General features: G+C 47.3%; 1 protein-coding gene across 2 annotated transcripts in view; it reads left to right on the forward strand.

Annotated features, from left to right (window-relative positions):
* The first annotated feature begins 58 nt into the window (after positions 1–58).
* The window catches only part of UBE3C (ubiquitin protein ligase E3C), a 121,448-nt gene continuing 95,648 nt past the window's right edge, over positions 59–25,858 (forward strand). For both annotated transcript variants that reach the window (XM_060633503.3, XM_060633504.3), the window contains exon 1: positions 59–530. In XM_060633503.3, the coding sequence (XP_060489486.1) occupies positions 465–530 (66 nt within the window). In that variant the 5' untranslated portion in view covers positions 59–464. The remainder of the gene's footprint in view (positions 531–25,858) is intronic.

Here is a 25,858-nt window from a genome sequence, read left to right on the forward strand (position 1 = left end):
CGCCGGCGGCCCGCGGGGTGGAGGGCGTCGGCGTCGGGCGCGCGCGCGCGCAGGCGGGACCGCGCACGCCAGCCCCGGCCGGCGGCCATCTTTCCTCCCGGCGGCTGCTCCCGGTGCAAGTGCGGGGTCTGCGGCCCTGCCGGCGCCCTCGGCCTCGGCCGGAGCAGTGGGGAGGCGTGGATGAGGGGGGAGGTGAGGAGGAGCCGCCCCCCCAGTGTCGCCGCCTCCCCCACCCGAGGGCAGGCCGGGCGGGCAGAGCCCCCTGGGCGGGCTCGGGGTCGCTCCCCGCTGCGGCGTAGTCCTCCCCGCAGGCGACCCCTCCTCTCAGGAGACCCCTCCCCGCGGGAGACCCCTCCCCTCGGAGACCCCTCCCCGTAAGAGGCCCCTCCCCCGCGGGAGCCCGCCCCGCCCGCCCCGCTGCTCTCAGGGTCGGGGGCTCCTCCCAGATGGGATAAGCTGTAAAGATGTTTAGTTTTGAAGGGGATTTCAAAACGAGGCCCAAGGTGTCCCTCGGAGGCGCCAGTAGGAAGGTAAGAGCGGCCTGTGTGTCTGCGGCGTCTCGGGCCCTCCGGGCGGGCGGCCTGCGTCGGGGATCCGGGCCCCCGGAGGCGGGCGGGGGGCCGCGGGGCCGGCCCGCTGCGCGGCCACCTGCTTCTGATGCGCTGAAGCGGGTCTGATGAGGAAAAGGGCTTTGTAGACGGGAATCGCCGGTGATCTGCGCTCCTTAGGTTCCAGACACTGCAAGGATGCTGAAGGCGGACAGCCCTTTGAATCCCGGTGGTGACAGAACTCGGGCAAAGGACATAATGTTTCTGTTTAAAATGAGCTCTCGCTACTCTCACCCTTGACTTCTGGTAGCGGTTGCTTTCAGAATCCACCACCTAAGGGGTGGTTTCTGTTGTAGGAAGTGGCCAGGATGTGTCTGTTAATGTCAACAACCTCTGAAATCCAGGCGCAACTCCTCGCCGGCCACGTGTTTGGATCCGAGGCTGTGTGGATTATTCGTCACCAGCTTTCTGGAAGGAGTGCGGGGACACTCTGGGACCGTTGGTCATACCATTATTCTTACAATTGTTTAGAGTGAGGGGGAGCGGGCTCCGGCTATCCCGCTGCCCTCTCTGATGACCGGCGGCTATTGGTTCAGCGGAACTGCCAACAGATAGGTGCCAGCGCTGTTTCATTCCCTCGTTTCTCACCATTTCTCCTCTGTGCCGGTTCATGGGTCCCTTTTCTGCCTGCTTAGGTTTTAAAGGTTCAAAATAAAAATCTGGCCCCCGTGCTTGAAGTGTTTGAAAAGTTTAAGTGAATCGAATTAGTTGATTATTTACTGAAGAATTTTTTAAACGTCTTTTACTTTATTTTTTATTTTATTTACTTATTTTAAAATAGTTTTTAATGTTTATTTGAGAGAGGGAGAGAGAGAGAGAGAGGGAGAGAGAGCGGGGGAGGGTCAGAGAGAGAGAACCCCAAGCAGCTGCGCTGTCAGCACAGACCCCAGCACGGGGCTTGATCTCCCCAACCATGAGATCATGACCTGAGCCGAAAGCAAGAGTGGGACGCTTGACAACGGGGCCACCCAGACGCCCCTAAAATGTCTTTTAAATGCTTTGCATATTGTTTTTGTTTGTTGAGTATATTCTGTATGTTACATTTAAATAAATAGCTGAGTTGTCACATAATCCTGAGTGCATACTCCAAGTAGGAACATTCCTTTAAAATTGTGCTCTGGGAGGGGCACCTCGGGGGCTCAGTCGGTTAAGCATCCCACTTCGGCTCAGGTCATGATCTCGTGGTTCGTGAGTTCGAGCCCCGTGTTGGGCTGTGTGCTGACAGCTCTGAGCCTGGAGCTGCTTCGGATTGTGTGTCTCCCTCCCTCTCCCTCCACCCTCGCCGCCCCCCCCGCCCCCCCCCACTGCTGGCTCTCTTTCTCTCTTTCAAAAATAAACTTTAAAAAAGATTTCAAAAACATGTAAATAAAATTGTGTTTTAGGGGTGTGTATGATGGCCTCCTAGGATGGAGGAAGGGGACCCAGTAGGGAGTTGGTAGAGAAGTGTGCTGATTTTCAGGCTTTGAGTTGTGCATGACCGTGATTGGTTGAGGGTAGCTGGCTACAGGACTAGGTGTTAGAGCTGGGTACTGTGTACGTGTGGCAGGGTGGGCAGGGGTGACCTTCCGTGGCTTGGGTATTCATGGAGATTACAGGTGAGATGGAGGAGGGTACAAGAGGCCTCGGAGCACCTCCGGACCAGATCTGGCGTACAGGCGAGGTGGAGAGCACATGGCCGGTTGTACGTGCACAGCGAGCTGGTGGCAGGTCACCACCTCACAACCCATGTCACTTCTCCGCAGGGGCTCCTGATTTCTCTTACAGACAGGAGTGCCCCCGCATGCCCTGCCAGTGCCCCGACCCCGTCTTCTCAACTATGAGCACAGCTCCAGCCCGAGGAAAGTGTTCATCTAGCGGTCAGGGTCTCGGGGGAGGCTGCATATCCTGCTTTTTAGCTGTGCAGAACCGTTTTCTTTTTGATTGGGGTGCAGATTAGACATCCAATGTATGTGTCTTAGGTCATGTCCCTAGAAGAGCTTGAGGAGGTGACCTCGCTGCAGGTGAAACGGAGGTGGGAGAAGGAGAGGGCAGGGGAAAGGGTCTTCTTCCTTGGAGCCTGTCTCAGCCCCACGGGGAACTCAGGAGCTTGGCTGGCATCACGGGGCTGCCCCCTTCTTGCGTGAAGGGACCTGGAATTCTGTCACCCTCCCGTATCAGTTGGTCGTTGGCTGCAGGCCGCTCTTGGCGTGAGGGTGGGAGTGTGGCACTGCGGCCCCTCTGCTGAGGGCAGTCACCCTGAGGGTAGCCTTTAGGAGCCGGCGGCGGTGGCTAACACATGGCGGCTGGGGGATGGGTGGGGAGTCAACAGCAGGTGCCGCTTGAAGGATGTCTGCGGTCCACTGCACCCTTGTGACCACCCCCCCCCCCCCATCGCATAACATTCCCAGCATTCCGTAGGCTCCCTCCTGCCCCCTTCCAGTCAGTATCCCTTCTCCCAAAGATAATTGCTGTTTGATCTCTGTTACTGTAGGTGAGTTTTGCCTGCTGAACTTGGTGTGAGTGGAGTCACATCCGGTTTGTTCCCGTTTTCCGGGTTTGGCTTCTTTGGGTCCGCATTTCTCTGCGTTCCTCCACACTATAGTTGATGCGTTCTGTACTTACGGGTGTGTGTAATGTCAGGTGTGCACTTACACCCGTGTGCTGGGTTCTGCACACACTTAGGCTTTGCTCTAGTGCACACACCTGCAGTGCGTGGAGGGGGCCGGTGGCCTTACTTCCTTGGCAACATTCGTTATCGTTAGTCCTTTTAATTTTGGCACTTCTGGTGGCGATGTAGTTTCACTGTAGCTTTAATTTTGTTTCCTCGCAACTAGTTCTGTTGAGCGGGCACAAATGCATATTTTCCTTAATTGTCTTTGGCTATGATACAATTCTTTCCCCTCATTTAAAAAGCAAAAGGTTATAATGGTCTTTCCTTCATGTATCAAATTATTCGTAACTGTTTCTCCTTTCTCGGGCTGGGTAGAAAACTGAATATGGCCACCTTTTAAATACATCTTTTTTCCCCCAAATTAAATGAGTATTTTAGTGGTTATTTGTAAAGGCCCTGTGTAGCATGTGAAACATCATAAGGAAAAGTCCATGCCCTCCTTATAATCTTGTTGGAGAGACAAGACTTAGTTAGAAGTTAAATAACTATTGAGGGCGCCTGGGTGGTCAGTCGGTTGGATGTCCGACTTTGGCTCAGGTCATGATCTCGCGGTTCGTGGGTTCAAGCCCCGCATCGGGCTCCATGCTGACAGCTCAGAATCTGGAGCCTGCTTCCGATTCTGTCTCCTCCTCCCTGCCCCTCCCCCACTCGCACTCCTCTCTCTGTCTCTCTCTCTCTCTCTCTCTCTCTCTCAAAAATAAACAACAACAAAGAAGCTGAATAACTATTGTTACTGTAACTCTTGAAGTAATATTATTATTACATTCAAGAATTCTGTTGGGGCTGGTCCAGGAAGAGGTAGAGTTGGTTGGGACTCAGTCTTGAAGGATGGATAGAATTAGGGTTGGTGGGTGGAAGGGGATACATGGAGAAAGTGTATCCTGGATTCCACTGATTCTAAGTCACACAGTTTCCTGATTTTTAGTATTTCTGAAGTCAGGATACATCTTGGTGGCATGACCTAGTTAGCGCAGTATTTTTTCCCTTTCTTGGAGTGCATAAAAGACTATTTTAGGAGCCATTTAATCACAAGCGTAGAAATCCATTGAAAATAGCTCAGTAGGGGGAAAAATTTATGGGAGGAATATGATGCTGTTTCAAAGAACGTAAGGACAGACGTAATCCAGGTACCAAGTCATCAGGACCCAGGTGGTTACTCGGTTTTTCTCCCCGAGCTGTGCCGTCTCCTTCATTCTTGCCTCCCTGCCCACTGGCTTTCTCCCTTTTTCTTGCACATGATCTCGGCAGTGTATGATTTCCTAGTTTGGGTGTCCAACTGGGGCGGTTGGATCTCAATTGCATTCCTCAGGAGAGGAGATCTGATTGGTCTGGGTCAGCTTTCCGCCTGATGAGCTGAGTCTGGGATGAGGTTGGGGTCTCTGGTCCACGTAGAGCAGTATAGATGTGTGAGTTGTAGGGTGTGGATTCTCCAAGAGGGGAGTGGTTGTTAAATGGAATGTCTAGGTTCCTATGGACATAGACGGAGATGTGGAACAGGCTGTTGATTGTACCTGTGTGAAATGAGGGAGAAATCTGGGCCAGACATGCAGATTTGGTAGTTACCGGCAGGTAGATGACTCAGAAAGAAGTCCCTAGGGAGGAGGCCTGGCGTTTGGGATGGGGTGTGGCCTGCGGGGTATGTTAACATCTAATAAGTGAGGAGAATACTTAGGAAAGAATCACACCTGGTGGAGGGCGGGGTGGGGGTGGTGGGGAGGAGGCGTGACCACAGTGCCAAGCGCTGCAGGGAGGCACTGCGGCAATACTAACAAGCCACCAGGAAGACCTGGGTGGCTTCGTGGGGACAATACTCCAGGGTGGTAGGGTCGGAAGTCAGATCGCAGCATGCAGGGAGTGACCCGGAGGTCAAAAAGTGGCGAGATCTTTTTTTTTTTTTTTTTTAAGTTTTTAGTTATTTTTGGGGGGGGGGTGTCACATGTGAGCAGGGGAGGGGCAGACAGAGGGAGACAGAATCCCAAGCAGCATCCGTGCCGTCAGGGTGGAGCCTGACGTGGGGCTCCATCTCACAAGCATGAGATCATGACCTGAGCTGAAATCAAGAGTCAGACGCTCAGCCGACTGAGCCACCCAGGCGCCCCTAAAGTGTTTAACTTTGTAAGAAACTGCCCAGTGTCCTGCCGAGTGGCCGCACCATTTTGCCTCCCCACCAACAAACAGTGAGCCGTCCTGTTGCCTCACATTCTGTCCAGCCTCGGTGGTTGCCAGTGATCGCATTGTAGTCATTCTGCTAGGAGGCAGTGATGTCCTCGTCATTTTCCTTTGCGGCTCCCTAATGACAAGGGGTGTGGATCACCTTTTCATGTGCTCATTTGCCATCTGTATACGTTCCCTTTTGCCCACTTTTCAGTTAGTTGTCTTCTTATTGTTGAGTCTCAAGAGTTCTTTGTATACATTTCTTATGTATTTGTGTATATTTTGCGAATATACAAGTTCTTTTTCAAATATGTCTTTTGCATATATTTTCCCCCAGTTTCTTCTGGCTTGTTTTTCTCATTCTCTTAACTGTCTTTTGCAGAGCAGAAGTTTGTGATTCTAATGAAGTCCAATTTTATCAATACTTTCTTTCATGGATTACGCTTCTGACGTCGTGCCTAAAAAGTTTGCCAAACACAAGGTCACGTGGCTTTTATAAAACGTTAGCTTCCAGTAGTTTTATACTTTTGTGTTTTACATTTGGGTCTATGATCCATTTTGGGGAAATTTTTGTGAAAGATAGAAGGTCAGTGTCTGGTTTTCTGCTTTTCTTTTTATTTGTTGTTTTGCATGGATGACCAGTTGCTGCAGCCTGTTTTGTTGAAAAGCTGCCCTTTCTTTGTTGATCTGTTTGGGGTTTGTTTTGTTGTGTTTGTTTTGCCTACGTCACCCTGTCTTGATTTCTGTAGCATTATAGGAAGTCTTGAAGTTGGATAGTGCCGCTTTGTTCTTTTTCGTCAGCATTGTGTGGGGTATTCTGGGATTTTCATTGGGATAGCGCAATCTGTAGATCAATTTGGGAAAACCTGACATTTTGACAATATTGAGTCTTCCTATCCAACATGGGGTAAGTACCTCCAGGGTTTAGTTCTTTGATTTCATTCATCAGACTTTGATAGTTTTCCTTGTGTAAACCTTATATATGTTTTGTTAGATTTAGATCTAAGTGATTCATTTTTCTGGACCTAATATAATGGCACTGTTTCTAATTTCAAATTCCAGCCGTTCATTGCTGGTATAAAGGAAAGCAATTGAGTTTTGATTTGTATTAACCCTTAGCTCAGCTCCCAGCAGCCAGTTTCATAGTCTCTGTTTCCAGACATTTGACTTTTTTTTCTTTAATTTTTTTTAACGTTTTTATTTATTTTTGAGACAGAGAGAGACAGAGCACAAGCAGGGGTGGGACAGAGAGAGAGGGACACACAGAATCCAAAGCAGGCTCCAGGCTCTGAGCTGTCAGCACTGAGCCCGACGCGGGGCTCGAACTCACAGACCACGAGATCATGACCTGAGCCGAAGTCGGAGGATTAGCCAACTGAGCCACCCAGGCGCCCCCATTTGCCTTTCTTTTTTTTTTTTTTTTTTTTTAGGAGTCTGCGTTCCACATGTAAGTGGGCTCATACAGTATTTGTCTTTGGCTTATTTCACTGAGCACAGTGTCCTCAGGGTCCACCCATGTTGTCACAGATGGCAGGATCTTCATCTTTCTCGTGGCCAAATAACATCCTGTCGTGTATCCAGTGGCCGCATTTTTGTCCGTCACCTGTTGATGTACGTTTTGGTCGTTTCCATTTCTCGGTTGCTGGGAGAAACGCTGCAGTGAATATGAGGGTGCGGATAGCTCTTTGAGATCCTGTTTTTATTTCCTTTGGCTGTTACACACCCCGAAGTAGGACTGCTGGATCATGAGGTCGTTCTGTTTTTAAAACACTTTTTTAACGTTTATTTATTATTGAGAGACAGAGCACGAGCAGGGGAGGGGCAGAGAGAGGGAGACACAGAATCCAAAGCAGGCTCCAGGCTCCGAGCTGTCGGCGCAGAGCCCGACGCGGGGCTCCAGCCCACGAACCGCGAGATCATGATCTGAGCCGGAGGCAGATGCTCAACTGGCTGAGCCACCCAGGCGCCCCAGGTTGTTCTGTTTTTAATTTTTTGAGGAACCTCCAAACTGTTTTCCATAGCGGAAGTGATGTTTTTGGTTTTGTTTTTGATCAGTTTGTTGGAATTTTCTACATGGATGATCCTGTCATCTGTGATCAAATACAGTTTTCTTTTTCTCTTCCTGATTTGTCTACCTGTTATTTCCGTTTCTTTTCTCACTGCATTCTGCATTAGCTCTGACTTTCAGGAATGGTAAATCAGTGGTGTGGAGGGAATGCCCTAGCCTTGTTCCTGATCTTACTGGGAAAGTTGCTAGTTTGTCGCCATTAAGTTTGATGTTAACTGCAGATACTTTGTGGATGTTTTTTATCAAGGTCAGGAAGTTCCCTTCTATTTCTCGTTTACTGCGTTCTTATCATGAATGGGTGTTGGGGTTTGTCAAATGCTTTTCTGCATCTACTGATGTGGTCATGTGATTTTTCTTTAGTCCGTCGGTGTGGCGGATTACCCTCAATGATTTCTGAATGCTGAACCAGCCTTGCCGGCCTGGGATCACCACCACCGGCTGTCTTCTGTGTTTATTTTTATACCTTGTTGGATTGTGTTTGACAGTATTTTGTTGGGGAGTTTTGCATCTATATTCGTAAGAGATAGTGGTCTTTGATGTTGTGATATTTTTTTCTGGGTTTGGTGTTAGGGTAGTGCTGGGCTCATAGAAGGAGTTATTATACTCCAGGGCCTGCCAAAGCCAGCTACTGCAAGTTTAATTTTCCTCTTTGATAGGTGTAGACAATTTTTTCTTCTTCTTAAGTTTATTTATTTTGAGAGAGACAGTGCAAGCGGGGAAGGAGCAGCGAGAGGGGGACAGAGGATCGGAAGTGGGCGCGGGGCTCGAACTCAGAAACTGTGAGATCGTGACCTGAGCCGAAGTCAACCATTCAACCGACTGAGCCACCCAGGCACCTGGGTTTGGACTGCGCTCAAGATTGTAGAACCCTGATTGGCTGGCTCTGTAAAACTGCCCTCTATTCTGCAATTGAAGATCTTATGTAAAATCTTTTAACTTAAAAAAAATCCCATGCTATTTTGTTTTAAAAAGCTGGCACTGGGTATATGTGTTGTCATGCCTACTCTGTGTACGTTGCAGTAGAAACTAAAACTTTCTTACAGATCTGGCAGTGAGTGAAGTAAAAATGCGTTCTAAGGTCAGATTTAAAAGCGTTAATTTTCTGTCAGGCTGGTATCACACTGCCGTTTTACCCGCCAGTGCCGCGTCTCTTCTCTTGTGTGTAATTAACCGGTGGCCTTCACACACAAGACCAAAAACCTGTAGTTCCCCGTAGCAGAGGTCGGGAATTCACGATCTAGTTCTTAGGGAAATCAAGCAGAAGAGAAGGGCTGAGACTGTTTGTCTAATTCTCTTTGTACTACTTGCACTCAGGGCCTCGGGTGAGGCAAGCAGGGCCCCTCAAGTACCACTGGAGGGTTCAAGGTGGCCTTACTGTCAAGCTCACACTGTGGCTGGCCCTGCACTGGCACCGCCCTGAGCGCGAGCACCTCCTGAAATTTTGTTCCCCAGGTATGAGCTTGCCTCGCTAGTCCCTGCCTGCCTTTGCACACTTAAGCCGATTTTCGTGGGTTATGCAGTTAATTGCCAACTAGGTCTCTTAACTAAAGTAATGCGCGTTACAGGAAGCCTCATAGGACTGCAGAAGAGCCTCAAAAGAGTTTATTGCAAAAGCAGTCTGGAGTTTTCTTCGAATGTAACTTTCCCTATATTCTTAGAACTTTCATAGAATGCAGACAGCTGGGAGCTTGGAAGTTAGGCATCTTATTATTTTATACCACCGTCAGGGTATCTGCCTTCCACACGTTCCTGTTCTGCCACGGCCTCTGCGTGCCCGCACCGGTTGTCATCATAAAGGCAGGAGCAGGAACTTCTGTCGGCGTGTGTCCATACGGTCCAGCACCTCCCGTGGTAACCGGGTTAAAGATGGAAATGCCCGCTGGCGGTGTGGGTGCCTTGTAAGTTGTCTCAACCTGCCGGCTGGGGGCGGGGGGCCAGGGGGCAGTTGAACATCAGAGGCCTTAACAAGGTACATCCCTTCTCATCCAGTTATTGTGCTTTAAGACCTTTATCCTAAGGAACTAATCTGACAGGTGCAGAGGAAAGACGCAGGGGAAGAGATGATTGCGGCGACACCCATAATATTGAACAATTTGAAGCAACATAAATGTCTAGCAGGAAATTTGTGAAGCAAATGGTAATACAACAGTGTCACGGAATACTAGACAGCCGTTTAAAGTGCACATGATGTGTGCTTATTAATATTTATATTTTAATGTCTTATATTTATTAAAAGGATTCATTGTTAATGGAAATAAGCAGATTACAAAACAGGACTTCAGTGTGCATTTAAATTACATTAATCTAAATGTCACAATACCTGCTTTACCACTTTCTTAATTTCCAGTGAATGAAGGACGTGGTACTTACAGTTCCTGTAGAATGGTGGCTTGGAGCAGTACGTTCTTGCTGTCCACTCAGTTTTGTGGGACGGGGATCTGAGAGCAGTTGGTGGGTGGTTCTGGCTCAGGATCTCTGTGAGGCTGCGGTGCCTAAAGCCTTGCTTGGGGGGCTGGCTTGTCCACGCGCTGGGGGAGCCACTCCTGGGCTGGCTTGTCCACGTGCACGGAAGTTAGTGCTGGGTCTTGGTGGGAGGTGTCAGTTCCCTGCTACGTGCACATCTCCTTAGAACTCCTTGACTGTCCTCCTGACATGGCGTGTGACCTGGGAGTGCAGGGAGAGAGCGGCATGCCTGTACGAGGCAGTCCTGAAAGTCACATACATTTTTGTCGGATTCTGTTTGTGTATCCGGTCCACACTCAAGGTCGGGGGTGGGGGTGGGGGTCACGCTCCACCTCTTAAAGGGAAGCAACCTCAAAGACCTTGTGGAAATATGCTGAAGCCACCGCAGAAGGGGTATCAGTTTCAGCTAAGTTGTAAATGCTAATAACACGTGACTTACATGTGCTATTTTTCTGTCTTAACAGCCTATTAGGATTTAAATATTATGGCTTTCCTTCTCTCCTACTATATTGAGTCAGTAGTTACTGGCTATGTAACTATTATGCAAATATGAAGCAGTTAAAAAGCAAAGATTATCAACCAAATAAATTTTCAGTAGATGTTTTGGTGAAACTTAGTTGACTCAGAGACAGTTTTGTAGCTCTGCGCCTCAGAAACGTAAGCAGGTGTCATTTATTTGCAGCCGTGGGAATTTACTTATTTAGATCATTTACCTCTTTGATCCAGCCACCCTTGGAGAAGGGGGGGGCACACAGTTGGGCCAGGGGGAGTAGATGATTTTGGACTGAGTGTCTGTGGGTTGTCACCATGACAACCGTAGGGCAGGAGGCAGTCACATGAGGGTATAGGAGAGAGGTGAGTGAAGTAGGGGAGTATCACAGTAGATTTTGGGCCATCTGGGAGCTCTTTTGGATGGTGGTATACCAGAATGGAGGGACGAAGCTTGTTTTCCTTTTCGTGCTGTGTGTATCCTGTTTCCAGAACCCCAAGCAAATGGCATAAGGTTGGTGCCCTAGGCTTTCGTATGCTGGACTGGGATCCTTGCTACTATGTATATATATGGACCTCGTTGCCATGGGGAGGAGGGACAGCACGGACAGAAGTGGCCAGCCGCGGAGAAGTGCTAATCACCTACAGATTGCTCAACGTGGCTGGAGTCAGTGTTGGAGAGAAGGCCGGTGAGAGGCGGTCAGGGCCCAGATCATAAAGGTTCTGTGGGTCACACTCAGGCATATCCAGGCACGTGGGTGAGCCAGTGAGGGATTTTAAGCAGTAAAGTGACTGTGGGCAAACGGGTTTTGGAGAGATGAGTGTGGGGCAGTGCGGGTGGTGGGAGGCCAGGTGGGAGAGAGGGAGGCAGCCGCAGTTGTGCAGACGAGTAATGCGGGCCTGACGCACCGTGGTGGGCGCCTGAGTGGAGGGGCCTTCGAGAGCTGTGGACGAGGTAGAATCGGTGAGCTCTGCAACGAGAGGGGGCACTTCAGGCGTTCGTCTGGGATTACCGGAGTGGAGAGTGAGGCCGCGAACCAAGACGTTAAATTCCTAGGGAGTTGTTCGGTTTGAGTGGTGGAGGGTGTTCAGGAAGCGCCGGTCTGGAGCTTCGGGTAGAGACCCCGAGTCCCTCAGTCCTTCAGCAGGTGGTGGAAATTGTGCGATGCACGGAGTCGTCAGGAGAAAGGGTTCGCTCAGAAGGCTCCGAACAGAACTCCCACGGCTGCCAGCATTTACACAAGAGGCAGAGAAAGGGGCGTGCAAAGGCGATCGCGCGTCAGGACCTGGTGAGCGGAAGGCTAGCGTGATGTCCGTGTGTGGGTGGCCGCACTCGCCCCCAGACAGTGGCTTTAATGAGGGAATGCGCGGAGGCAGAGTGGGAAAAAGCAGGGACTGGTGGGGGACCGCGGACCTGTTGAATGAGGCTTTATTTTGAGGCTTTTGTGTTTTGCTGTAGCCATTCCTCTCTGCCCTGTGTTCAGACTCGATGTTATCCCAAAGCAGAGAGTCAAGTCGTTCCATCTCTTTTCTAAAATTAAAATTTTGTTTTATGTTTAAAAATTACCGTACATGGGGGCGCCTGGGTGGCTCCGTCGGTTAGGCGTCTGACGCTTGATTTTGGCTCAGGTCATGAGCTCACTGTTCGCGGGATCAAGCACCGTGTCGGGCTTGAGCTGACTGACAGTGTGGAGTGTGCTTGGGATTCTCTCTCTCTTCTCTCTCTCTGCCCTTCCCCCACTCGTTCCCCCTCTGTCTCCCCAAAAAAATAAACTTAAAACAATTTGAAAATTAAAAAAATACATGCTCATTGTGTGGACTTGGAAGTATTTATGTTTATTCTTAAAAAAATTTTTTTTAATGTATATTTTTGAGAGAGCGAGAGAGAGACCAAACGCAAGCAGGGGAGGGGCAGAGAGACAGGGAGGCACAGAATCCGAAGCAGGCTCCAGGCTCCAGGCTCCAGGCTCCGACTGAGCCACCCAGGCGCCCCTGTTTATCCTTTCTTTTTGGACATTTAGGTTGTTTGTTTTTATCGTGAACATCTTTAGAGCCAACAATGTAATTATTTTTTAGGATAAATTAAAGAAGTTGAATTGCTTGGTCCAAGTATGCACATTGGAAAGGCTTTTGATACACTTTGTTCTCTGGAAAACAGTTTCTATTCCCTGGTTGCTTGGGTTCAGTGCTGCCTTTGCTTCTTTGGCCCGCGGTCAGCCTCTCGGGCATTTTCTCTCCAGGGTGTTTCCGTTTCCCTCTTCCCTCGTTACAGGTAGGCAGGCCACCGTCCTTGGTATTTGTCCTCTGGCAGGGTGCTTTGCCCCTGTGCTCTTGCTTCTTGACTTTTTAATTTAACTGTGTTAGCATTCCTTGGAAGTTCTTCCAGGGAAGAAGTCAGAGCCAGAGAGTCCAGAACTTTGGCAAAACCTGCAGGGCTCAGGCGTCGGCCCGCCGGCCTGTGGCCCAGGACGCGTGGCTGGGGCTTGTGTGGCCTGCACACGCCGTGTCTGCCATCACGCCGTGCTGCAGTTTTCCGTGGAAGGGCCAGGAGCACGTCCCCCAGGCCCTGGGAAGGTGGCTCCAATAAAAACCTCCTTCCTTTTGAGTTAATTTTCCGTTTAATGAAGCTTTAATGCTCTAATGTTTTTAAGGGGCATCAGTAAACCCTGGCGTGTGGGCGAGCAGCACAATTCATGCCACATCCTTACTGCAAAGCATGAAGTTGTGTGGGGCGCCTGGGTGGCTCAGTCGGTTGAGCGTCAGGCTTCGGCTCAGGTCGTGATCTCGCGGTCTGTGAGTTCGAGCCCCGCGTCGGGCTCTGTGCCGGCAGCTCGGAGCCTGGAACCTGCTTCGGATTCTGTGTCTCCCTCTCTCTCTGCCCCTCCCCCGCTCATGCTCAGTTTCTGTCTCAGAAATAAATAAACAATAAAAAAGATTTAAACAAAACATGAAGTTGTGAAAAGCGTGATGGGAACCTGAAAAAATGTCATTTCCGTGACCAACTGCAGTTTCATTGCTTATCTTTTCTGGGCTTCTCTTTTTCACATCTTGTAATACCAAAGTCATAATTCTTGTTAATCAGAAAGTCAGACTGAATTACTTTTAATATTACCTTGCTCTAATAATGTTTCCATTTCCAGTCAGGGGCCTTTAAAGCAATGTTAAATTTTTTTTTAATTGAAAAAAATTATAAAAACAATGAGATCCATCTAAAGACAGATCCATCCATCTAAAGACTCCTGATTTCCCCACTGTTACCAGTTTCCTCAGTGTCTGTTTGGAACTAGTGTAAACATAAATAAACATATCCGCTGTCACCTTTTCAGTGATAAGGAGAGAACGTACTACAGTTCTCCTGAGTGCCGTATCTTTTTTTTAATTAATTTATTTTTTATTAAAAAAATTTTTTTTTAATGTTTATTTATTTTTGAGAGAGAGAGTGAGACGGGGGAGGGCCAGAGAGAGGGAGACACAGAATCGGAAGCAGGCTCCAGGCTCCAAGCTGTCAGCACAGAACCCGACGCGGGGCTCGAACCACGAACCGTGAGAACATGACCTGAGCCCAAGTCGGACGCCCAACCGACTGAGCCCCCCAGATGCCCCTCCTGAGTGCTGTGTCATAATGAGTCCACACCAGCACCTGTAGGTCTCTGGCGTTGTGTTTCCTAGGTGCATCACGTTCCACTACCTGCTTTGTATCCTGTAAGTCTTTCCAAGTTTATCGTAATGGGATTTAAACTGTTGCATTTTGCTTTGGATACTTTAAAGTGGGCTCTTTTCTGATTATAAAATAATGTTTATTACAGAAAATTTTAAATTACTGCCATAAGTAAAGAAAAATTACTTCTTTGGAACCCTCCCCTCTGTTTAGAAATAATGCACTATTAATATGTGGGTAAATGTTCTTCCAGTCTTTTTCTATATACTTTTTGAATTAGGAATCATTTTGCACATTTTGTTTTATAAATAGGATATTTAGCACTTATTGTATTTGATGCATCTTTAAATACTTTTTGCTTGCACCTGAAGTTAGTTTCTCTTACATTTTCATAGAGGTTCTTAGGAAAAACCTGCAAATTGTAGGTTGTGCATTATTCACAAATAATACTTTTGCTAACATTTAACATTTTAATTAACTCAAAAGGAAGTGTTTTACTTGACGATTCTTTGAGTTGTGTAAAACTGCTCTTCTGTTACTGCATGAGAGTGGGAAAATACCAACTTAAAACAGGTGTGAAACTGATTATTCTGTTTACACTGTTAAATGCAGTAAATTGCTAACGGAAAATAACCCAAATAGTGAAACAGAGGAAGCTTCATAATTGCTTTAAAAATCAAGATATTAATAAGCATGCTGAAGTTCTTTTTATAAATGGTTAGCGGTCTGTCTGAGCATTTGGTTTATGGAAATTACATTATATAAATGTACTTTGACTTGCACTCAGATTTTCGACCATAAATTTTTAAATTCGGATAGTTAATGAAATCTGATTTAAACTATATATGACTGATTTTTTTTAACTTCATTTTGTTACCACTAAATGTATTTGCCAAAAACAAAAAACGTTTTTTGTCCTATTGAAAAACATCTTTGTTAATGGCATTTTTGAAGTTTGGCCACATTCAGTTTTCAGAGGAGACAAGACAATGTGTCTAAAGCTCAAGGCTCAAATAGGGAAGTTTGCTTCGTTCACTCTTGTTTACATGTTGGGGAAGAGGTGCAGTGTCACAGCTGTGGAGGGAAGATGAGGGTCGAAAGGACCGTGGGCGCCGACTCGTCATGCTAGAAACGCTTGATGAGTGTGTTTTGTGAACTGGTATAGAACTGCTCCTGGGAATTCCCCGCTTCTTCTAGGCCTGTAGGATTTAAGATCCAGTATGCGTGTAATAAATCGGAGTGGTCACGGTCTGAGGGTTCTTTTTGGTGGTGCTTCCTTGTTCTTTTCCTCCCAGCCACTTCGCGTGGACTTGTTTACGTGGAGCTGGTTTTGAAAATTTATGTCGTCTTGTGGCTTCACTGGTTTATTACAAAGGTGAGAACGTATTCCATGGGCATGGGTAATAACTCAAGCAGTAGAAAATAACGACGCAGAGGAAGGCGGTCCGAGTCCCCCCCACCTCACCTCTCACCCACCCCTCACTGCCTCCGTCACCGGTCCTGACAGTCAGACTGTTCTCTGCGTGTGGAATCGTCCGGGGGCGTGCTCCTCTCTCGTTTAAACACCTGCTAGAGCATGGGAAACAGGCTGCAGCACTCCTCTTACCGCCTGATAACCCATCTTGGAGATCGTTCCAGATGAGCGCAGGCGGATTGACCGCATTCTTTTCGAGAGCCGGATGATCCTGTGTGCAGTGAATGTTGCACAACTTATCTGTCTTATATTTTAATGGCCGTTTATGGTCAGTTTTTCACTAAGCAACATTGCAGCGCATATCCTTGTAAATGTGCCTTTAATTCGTATAGGTCACGTTTCTAGAAGTGCTAGCTCAAAGGCTGTGCACATTTGGGGTTTTAGTAGATGCACCTCTATTGCTGAGGTGGGTTATCAGCGAATGAAAGTGCCTGCTGTCTAACTCGCAGCAGCTCCCTGAGTCTGTTTGCCAAACAGATAGGGAAAAATCCTCTTTCGTTGGCTTTGTATTGCATATTTCTAAAATGAGTAGAAATGAAGTTCTTAGGTTTAGAAGATTTTTATTTCTCTCTGCACTGTTTATATACCTTTTGCTGATTTTACAAATAATTGGCTTTGCGTTATTATAGATAGTTGTTCCTATTTTGTTATTTTATTAACCTGTGTTATATTTTTCCGTGTAGAAAGTTCTAATTTTTATGTACTCAAATTTATTAAATAAATGACAAACCGTAACGAGACTTAGTGTTGATGTGATACATCTTTCTTAGAGAAAGTCTTCTTTCATATGGAGATTTTTTAGTGCTCATATTACCTTCACATTTTTATAGCTAGCCCTATATATATATATATATATATATATATATATATATGTATATATGTAAATCTTATATCTGTTAGGGATCTGTTTTTGGTTTTTTTTTTTAAGTTTATTAATTTATTTTGAGAGAGTGGGGGAGAGAGTGAGAATCCCAAGCAGGCATGTGGGGCTTGAACTTACAAACCATGAGATCATGACCTGAGTCAAAACTGAGGGCGCTTAACCAGCTGAACCACCCAGGAGCCCTAGGGATCTATTTTGACGTATAGACTAAAGCTACATTGTTATTTATTTAGGTCACCCAGTTTTTCCAGTAATAGTTATTAAATAATACACATTCTATATAGATTTGAAATGCTACCTTCGTCACATGCTGATCTTTCTTTCCATTTGAGTCTCCCTGGAGACTCTGAATTTGACCTGCCTGATCATGCTTTAGCCTCATTAGTGTAGGTCACTGTTTGTCCCAAAGTATGGTGTGTGATGATTTAGGTGGCACATGAAGGCACATTGTAAAAACTGAGCAGTGTTAATTTCAGTATAACTAGGGTGTCAGATCCGTGATTTCTCTGAAATGCTTGCTCATGATGAGGTCAGAGTAGGGGGTTGTCAGCCAGGTGTCAGTGTTTGGTGGCTGCAGTTTGGGAATATGGGCATACAGAGTATGGACTACATACACGGCCCGTGTGGCTAGTGTTGGCTAGTGTGCGTTTCTGTCCACTGAGCCTCCCTATGCATTGTCGTGGGGTTTATTTTTCTAGCAACCTGATGAATTTCACTTTCAGAAATTGATAGTTCTTTTGCTAGTGTGAGCTACACACAGGTGTTGGTAATAGCAGATTGGGATTATGTCTGTGCCTGTATTTTTTCCCACCCGACTGCTGTGCCTGACGTGGATTGGGTTTTATAACAACAGAAAAATATGTCATTTTTGAAGTCTGAAGGTCAAGATTGTCTTGTAAATTAAGGCACTAAGGATAATTATGATTGTCATCATATGTCCTCATTTATAATAAGGACCACATTAGCGAGCCGCTGGAACTAGCTTTTTAGTCTCGTAAGCTTACAGCCTGCATAGGAGGAAGCACAGATCAAACAAATGATAAGATTTTTGAGACGTGGCTTCTCATGCGCTGGCTGAGAGAGTGAACCTATCCCATTATGAGCCCGGTCTCCATGTAAAAGCACCGTGCTCAAGCTTTATTTTGAAACCATAAGGCATACCACCCCTAAACTGTTAAACTTTGGGGGAACAAACAGGAAAGATTTCTGAACAGCCTGAAAGTAAGTGCAGAATGGGACGGTGAATTAAATTAATGAAAAGTTGAGAACGCTTCATCTGGGGTATTGTATTTAATTACAAAGGCTAAGCTGCCAATTGGCCAAAGGTATGATGAAAAGTGACTTTGGTAACAAAGCAAAAAACCTCATTGTCCAGTGAGTTAGTTCGCGGATCACTTAGAGACAAGTATGGCCAGTTTTCAGTCTCCAGGGAAGACAGAGCTGGTCTGTACACACTGAGGCGCTCACTGATGCTTTGAGATGAACATGAGCTGAATAAATAAACAAGTCTAACTTCTGTCTAGCTCCTCTTTTAATCTTCTTAACCTTTTAAAACCCATTGATGACTTTGTGACAGACAGTAACATAGACGTAATGTGTGGTGTTGTGGAAAAGCAGAGCTGGGCCAGACGCCGTGGTGGTCCAGTAGGGGGTTTGGTCCAGCGAGGTCCCGCAGCAGAAGCTAGATAGCCTCTCCTAGCCGAAGGGTGGTCTTGTCCCTTGCCCGTGTTTGAGAGGAGTACCTAACAGAGCGTCCGTTCGTCACTCCTGCGTAGGGGATTTAGTCCTCTAGCTTTGTGAAGATGGGGGCAGTCGTGACCAACACCCTCTTCTCTCCATCCTGAGAGCAGAAAGGTCTCCTCTTGTCCGTCACTTCAAGAGGAGCGTCAGATCTTTGTGATGTAAACCTTTTTTTTACCTTGAGCCATGGGAAGTACATCTTGACTGTGGGGGAAAGAATTGGGAACAACTTGAAGAAAGTACTTTGAATACCACGCGTACGGAGTTGAGTGAAGGTGTCCCTGAGCAGGGTGAGTGGGTGGGCACAAGCCCCATCCCTTTTCTAAAATCACCCCGAGACTAGTACCAAATAAAAGGGCGCATTCAGAAGGTCGGGCCCTGGACGCTTTCTTGAAACTGAAGTTTGTTGAACCATAGCCACACCTGGTGTTCTGGTTAGGAATCCATTTTCAGAATCCAATTCTGTCAGAGAAGGGGAATAAATAACATTTGCCTGATCTAATGATGGACGTGTGAGTTTGTATTCTCTGTGGTGTTCAATTTCAAAATTAAAAAATAAAATTATAGACTTATCTTCCTCTGAAGCTTTACATAGCACCTCATACTCCTTTATTGGGATGGTAAACTGTTCTTTTGCTTTGAGGAACTTAGTTTCTTTTTTTTAATTTTTATCTTTTATTTATTTAAAAAATTTTTTTGATGTTTATTTATTTTTGAGAGAGAGAAAGAGAGACAGAGTACAAGCAGGGGAGGGGCAGAGAGACAGGGAGACCCAGAATCCGAAGCAGTTCCAGGCTCCGAGCTGTCAGCGCAGAGCCCGATGTGGGGCTCGAACCCACGAACTGTGAGATCATGATCTGAGCCAAAGTCGGATGCTCAACCGACTGAGCCACCCAGGCACCCCAGGAACTTAGTTTCTGATAATTGTGATCCAGTGTTTCCTTTTTAATTTAGCTGATTTGAAATGTAGCAATGCAGTTTTGTTTTCATGGTGTTGAGTTTTAGGAGGAACTGGAGCTCAAGGCAGCAGTACCGTAGGGCTCGTGGTGGCCTCGTGCCTTCGCGCTGGTGGGCCCGGTCACCTGGGTGGCGTCTGCGGGGTTCTCCACGTTCGCTGTCTGTCCCGTAGTAGTTGATAAAGTGCTTGAGGAGGTACTTTGAGATCAGGCAAATCCTGTTTTTTTCCTCAAACTCTGCCCACTAACTTTAGCATGTCTCCGTAGCTCTTGTCTGCAGTGTTTATTATTGTGGTGTTTGGTGATGCCTTTCCTCTCTCCTCCTTTTATTAACTGCATTCTGTGAGAAGAGATTTTTCTTCTCTCTTGTTTATATATTTATTTGATTATGTAAGTATGGAGGCATAGCTGGTGTATTTTACCGTATGCAGTAACGTCTAATGCCATCATCATTGCATAACCTCTCTCTAATTGTAAGAGAATATTGGAAAAGCTCGGATTGAGGAGGAGAGTCCAAGATACAAAAGGGAAAGGTGGAGGAACTGCTATGGATCGGTAAAGGAGTAGGAAAAAAAAGGGAATTAACTTCAGTGTAGGACCCTGGATGGGACCCTAGAACGGGCAGAGATCTTCAGTGTAAAAATTGGTAAATGTCTAATGAAATTTGTGGTTCAGTTAGTGATATTGGCCCCATGTTAATTTCCTGTTCTTGCTAATTGCAGTCTGGTTATGAAGGGGGACTAGGGTAAGAGACCGAGGGGATTAGGGAACTCACTATATCATTTCTGCAACTCTGTCTAAAATGAGTTCAAAGTTCAAAGTTTTAAAGGTTTAAAGAATAATACTAAGTGAATAACGATGTGGATGGCATAGCTGTGCTAAAGCATGTGACAGTGGCAGAGGAGTGTCCCTGAGACGCTGGTGTAGGTGGTGGTCTCGCTGGAGGGGGAGGGGCCTCCGTGCCGGGAGTCACCTTTCTTCACTCTTCCCTCTGTCCAGGTGCGTCCAGACGTGATCCTCCCTGTGCCGTCCTCCACCTTCCAGCCTCTGTGCCTGGGTACCGCGGACGATGTGGCACGTGTGGCTGTGACTCCCCACCTTTGCCGCCTCCCCCGCCCGCCCCCACCCCCGCTTTCTGCCGTAACTGACCGTGGTGGACTCACTGTGGTGTGGGTTACTCTGTGGGCTCAGTCAGGGTTTGCTGTGGGGACGTGTTCAGACACTTGTCTCTACGGGCGGGTTTAGCGTGTCCAGAGGGCAGCTTGGCGGTCAGAGGAGCTGGCCCGTCCACCTGAACAGTCATAACTTTCCAGATGGAGTTGGGCTCACCAACATTTGGAAGAGCGATTGATTAAGTAAGGAATGTTGATGAGATTTATAATACTTACAACATTTTGAAATTATTTGTTGACCTCCTGAGGGAGTTTAGAACATTGGAATTATTGGTTGGATTTAGGATTTGTTTGGCCACTATTCCGATTTTGGTGGCACTAAATGTGGGTAGATGGATGAGGGCCTTTCTAATACCCGCCTCAATAGATAAGTGATTTTACATTCTAGTCAACTTTAAAATCTCTCCAGTTTCAGATTTCCCAGTTGTACCTTTATTCTTTCTAAATTTAATCCTTCATTCATTCAGTTGGGCACAGTGCTAGATATTGGGATTATAAACACCAAGACACAGGCCTTGTTCTGAAGGAATTTATAATTTATTGAAGGAGAAACATACAATTAAAGTTACCTTTACTCTTTCCTCTCTGCAGGTGCATTAAGATAAAAAACATTTTTCTCTTTAAATAGACACTTTGTTTTACCTGTAAGTGATAAAACCCTGTAAATCTAGACCCTGCTAAATATTTCACATTGTCAGGCTTGTGTGGTTAGAGCTTGGTCCGCAGGGGCGCGGCCGTGGGCTCTCCGCCTGTGTGGCTGTGGGCCCCGCGGGGCTGCTTCCTCTCCTGCCTCGCGGTCCGCGCCTGCTCATTCCCAGACTGGGGCCCAACGTGTACCTCCCTGTGCTCGGATCATTCCTTACTTGCGGCTGGAACTGATGGAGTTCAAGTTTTACTCTCTGATCTTCTGCTCGGAGGGCTGACAGTGCACGCCTCCCCAGACCAACTGTGCCCACGCCAGCGCTCAGTGGCTAGCGCTCCGTGGCACGGTGTGTTGAACGGTGATCTGCCCATGGCGGAGGCCGTGTCCTTGTGGGTGACACCCACGTTGCCTCCGTGGTTTTGATTAGCGCAGATAGTCGCGTGCTCCGTGCCCTTCCACGAGCGTCTTCTGCGCCGAGGCCGTCGTCGCCTCGGCGAACTCCCGGCGGATGGTGTGGAGGAACGGGAATGACGGTGGCCTCCGAGGGGGAGCTTCATGGGCGAGAGGATGTTTAAGCGGAGTCTCACCCGAGACGAGCGCGGCTTGGGTGCGTGCTGGGGTCAGGAGGGAAGCGGGGCCGCCCTGGGCAGAAGGGAGCAGGGCTTGAGGCCTAGGGATCGTGGGAGAGATGCGCCTGAGGCAGCACCAGGAGATGGCCCATGAGGAGCCGGGAGAAGGAGAAGTGTTTTGGCCATGATACCCCCATGCTAAGGCTGTGTTGGAACTTGATCCCTCCGAGGACATTGGTGGTTGTCAGACTAGGTTCTCTGATAGGATGACTAACACGAAATAGAAAATAAGGGCAGTGTAGTAACGTTTTACATAAATTTGGTTAATTTAAATGAACATTGAGAAGAGATGCTTGCTTGCTTGCTTGCTTGCTTTTTCTTTTTTAGTGTTTATTTATTTCTGAGAGACAGTGCAAGCCAGGGAGGGGCAGAGAGAGAGGGAGACACAGAATCTGAAGCAGGTTCAGGCTCCAAGCTGTCAGCACACCGCCCGATGTGGGGCTCGAACTCACAAACTGTGGGATCATGACCTGAGCCAAAGTCGGACGCTTAACCGACTGAGCCTCCCAGGCGCCCCGAGAAGAGATGATTCTTATATTTGACCTTCAGTGATCTTTTAGGAAACGATTGAGAATAGGTTGCAGTTTTTTGTTGGCTTTAAAGGGCTGGCAGCTATGATCCAGAAGGAGTCACAGGGGTCTCAGCTGAACCATTGCTTTTGTTACCTGCTAACTCACGAGTCGCACCCCCGTCTCCGTGGCCCTGAATTGCGAGGGTGTCATCGCCTCCCTCCCATCCCTGCCGCCGTGGTGTGGGCTCCGCAGCCAGAGCTGGAGCCCTCGGGCCCATCCTTGGCCCGGAGCGGACTCACCCACGGTCATCGCTGAGTGCGGTTCATCCTGGCTCAGCTGTCTCGTGCGCTGTCCCTCCGCCCGCACGGTTTCCCATCTCGTCGTCCTGCTCAACACCGCCTTCTAGGTTGCCTCTCAGATTTGCCGTTTCTTAGCGTTCCTCAGTGGCTGAGGCAGAGCCCCTCTTTCCCCGCGCTTGGACCCTGTTTGTACCTCGGTGCACGGGGGTGAACTGTCCACCTTGTTCAGGGTTACTGCTGAGTAACGGCGTCTGGCACACAGCGCGTCCTCAGTAAGCAGGCTTCTTTGTCCTCCTGCCGCACTGTGAGCTCCTTGGGAGCAGGTGCCGTACTTTGAAAATATCTAGGGCCTAGCATGATACACGATTCGCTGAGTACCTGCTGAGTGAATAGATATTCCTCCTGTGCCTCATTTGAATGTCTTTTGAATGGGGACCACGCGGAGCGGTTCTGGCCCTGATCTGGAAGTTGGTTACTGTTCAGGGGCCGCATAGGGATGATCTACGTAATTTATAGACATCGATAGTGTGGTCTGTCGCCCTTTCCTTTGTGCTGGGCCGGCTTTTTACGGCATCCTCTGTGTCCTGCTCTGATTACTTAGTTCACCTTTTCTAGACATTCTGTATCCTGTGCTTCTGAACTCTGAACTTCTGAACTCTGTCAGATTTTGGTGATTAAGACTTTTTTTCTGTGGCCTCCTTCTCCCCATCAGCCTCCTTTCTGATAGATCTTCCAGATTACTTATGTCTTATGAAGACAAAGAATTTTTTTGATTTCTCAAAATGTAAAATAATAATGTTCTTTTTTGAAGTAAAGGGTATATTGCTTAGTGGGTTAATAAGTTCTAGACCACCTGTGTTCAGGTCCTGGACCTTCCACTTTCACACCGCGACGAGGGAAGCCCTCCGTCCGCGTTGGCCTCCGCGTGTTGCACCCGTGTCCTCCCCTCGTCCCTCCTGTGTAGGGCACGGTGCTTGGGTGTAGACAAATCAGTGCTGGTGGCAGCCAGTGCTGTTCTTAGAGTTGACTTTGTGGTGTGCCTGACTTGATGTGCGAGTTTGGCTGACCCCTCCCTGTAGCCCCTTTTCTTTTTTCTGCAGGATATTTCGGGAGCGTGAGTATTCTCTGAAAGGCCTTTTCAGTTTCCAAAGTACAATTTTATTGTTGAAGTTACATATCAGGCTTTGGTGTGTGTCTGTATATCCAGTATTTTGGATTGCTTGCTTGCTATACTTCCTTTATTCTTTTTAAATGAATTGTCTTTTGAGTAGGAGACTGTATAGCCCCTGAGCACAGGTAGGAGGAGTGATCATGTTTATACGATGTCCCGTGTCCAGGGAATTTGACTTACAGGCCACGAGAAGTTAAGAATACTCAACCGTCAACACTGTCTCTTGTGCTTGTGTGGCGCCTCCCGCATCATAAGCTTCAGACTTAAATAGAATTTGTAAGAAATTCTAGTATTGAGTTAGAAGCTAGTTGTGTGTTTTGAGAGCTAGCACCCGTTTTGATTTTGAAGCTATCGATGCCTCGGTACCGTGTTGCTGGAACCCAAAAGTGCTTTTCAGCTGGTGTGCTTACTGCGTCTTTTAGACTGCTTTGTTCTACTTAAAGGAAGTGCTCATCAGTCATGTCGTAAGCATTTGTTGGATACATACGCATGTCGCATGTCGGACGTGGAAGTAAATGAGAGCAGCAAGGTGGAGGGAACCATGAGGTCCTGGAGCCCGCGGTACCGGGCTCTGGGGTTAGTGAGGATGATGAGCTCGTTTGTGTGGACAAGTAAATCTGGTGCCTGTTTCGCCAGCGTGGACCATTTTGGCTTGTTTGATTTCAGACATGAAATATGTTTTTTCATAGTTGTTCCAGGTATGCCATTTTAAGAAATCTCAGCTCTTTAGCTATAACCAAATAATGAACATATATTAAATCTGGACAAACGGAGATAGAAGGAAAAGAAATTATGGACACAGGGATAATGGCTAGAAATTGGTCTATATTATTCTCTAGAAGCTGTCCATAATTCTCAGCATCATAACTTTGTACTTTTTACTATATAGAGTTTCCATTCTCCCTACTCCTTTTAATTAAAATTTAAAACAAAATATTTTTCTGACTTTGAACATGTGGTAGATAAAGGCTTTTTATTTGAAATTCAAGAAATGAAATTTTCTTTTTATAAAAAATTTTTTAAAGTTTATTTTGAGAGAGAGTATATGTGCACGCGTGTGCATGAGTGGGTTAGGCAGAGAGAGGGAGAGAGAGAATCCCAAGCAGGCTTCGCACTGTCAGCACAGAGCCTGACGCAGGGCTTGAACCCACAAACTGAGATCATGACCTGAGCTGAGATCAAGAGTGGATGCTTAACCGACTGAGCCACTGAGGCACGTGCCCAAGAAATGAAATTTTCTATAGTGGAAAATGGAGGATTTCTTTTCTTTCCTTAATGCTTATTTATTTTTGAGAGACTCAGAGACAGAGCATGAGTGGTGTAGGGGCAGAGAGAGAGAGGGAGACACAGAATCTGAAGCAGGCTCCAGGCTCTGAGCTGTCCGCACAGAGCCTGACCCGGGGCTCAAACCCACGAACCATAAAGTCATGACCTGAGCCGAAGTCGGACACTTAACCGACTGAGCCACCCAGGCACCACTGTCCCCCCCCCCCCTTTTTTTTTGAGTAAGCTCTACTCCCTACGTGGGGCTTGAATTCATGACCCAAGATCAAGAGTCGTATGCATGGCCTACTGACTGAGCCAGCCAGGTGCCCTGGATTTATTTCTTTGGTTTCAATTTTGTCGGTGAGAAATTTTTCATTCTGCACACTGTTGATTCACATATCAATGTATAATTTTTTTAATGTTTATTTATTTTTGGGAGGGAGAGAGAGAGAGCATGTGCACACACGAGCAGGGGAAGGGTAGAGAGAGGGGGACAGAGGATCCCAAGCAGGCTCTGCACTGACAGCAGAGAGCTGACGGGAGGGGAGGGGGGGGCTCAAACTCCTGAACCAGGAGATCATGACGAGCCGAAGTCGGACACAACTGACTTGGCCACCCAGGCGCCCCTCAATGTATAATTTTAAATTGGCTTAATTACTGGGGCGCCTGGGTGGCTCAGTCGGTTGAGCGTCTGACTTCAGCTCAGGTCATGATCTCGCGGTCCATGAGTTCGAGCCCCGCGTCGGGCTCTGTGCTGACAGCTCGGAGCCCGGAGCCTGTTTCGGATTCTGTGTCTCCCTCTCTCTCTGCCCCTCCCCTGCTCATGCTCTGTCTCTGTCTCAAAAATAAATAAAAACATTAAAAAAAATTTTAATTGGCTTAATTACTTGCCTTCTGACACTATTTTGATGGTGTGTTTGTTTTTGTTAAGAAATTTATTTTTGTAATGATTCATATGTAATGTCTTGGACTGTTAGTTTTAGTTTGAATTACATTTGTAAAAATAAAATGCCCATTCACTGT

Source organism: Panthera onca, chromosome A2, assembly GCF_046562875.1.
Source record: "Panthera onca isolate mPanOnc1 chromosome A2, mPanOnc1 haplotype 2, whole genome shotgun sequence".
Taxonomy (NCBI): domain Eukaryota; kingdom Metazoa; phylum Chordata; class Mammalia; order Carnivora; family Felidae; genus Panthera; species Panthera onca.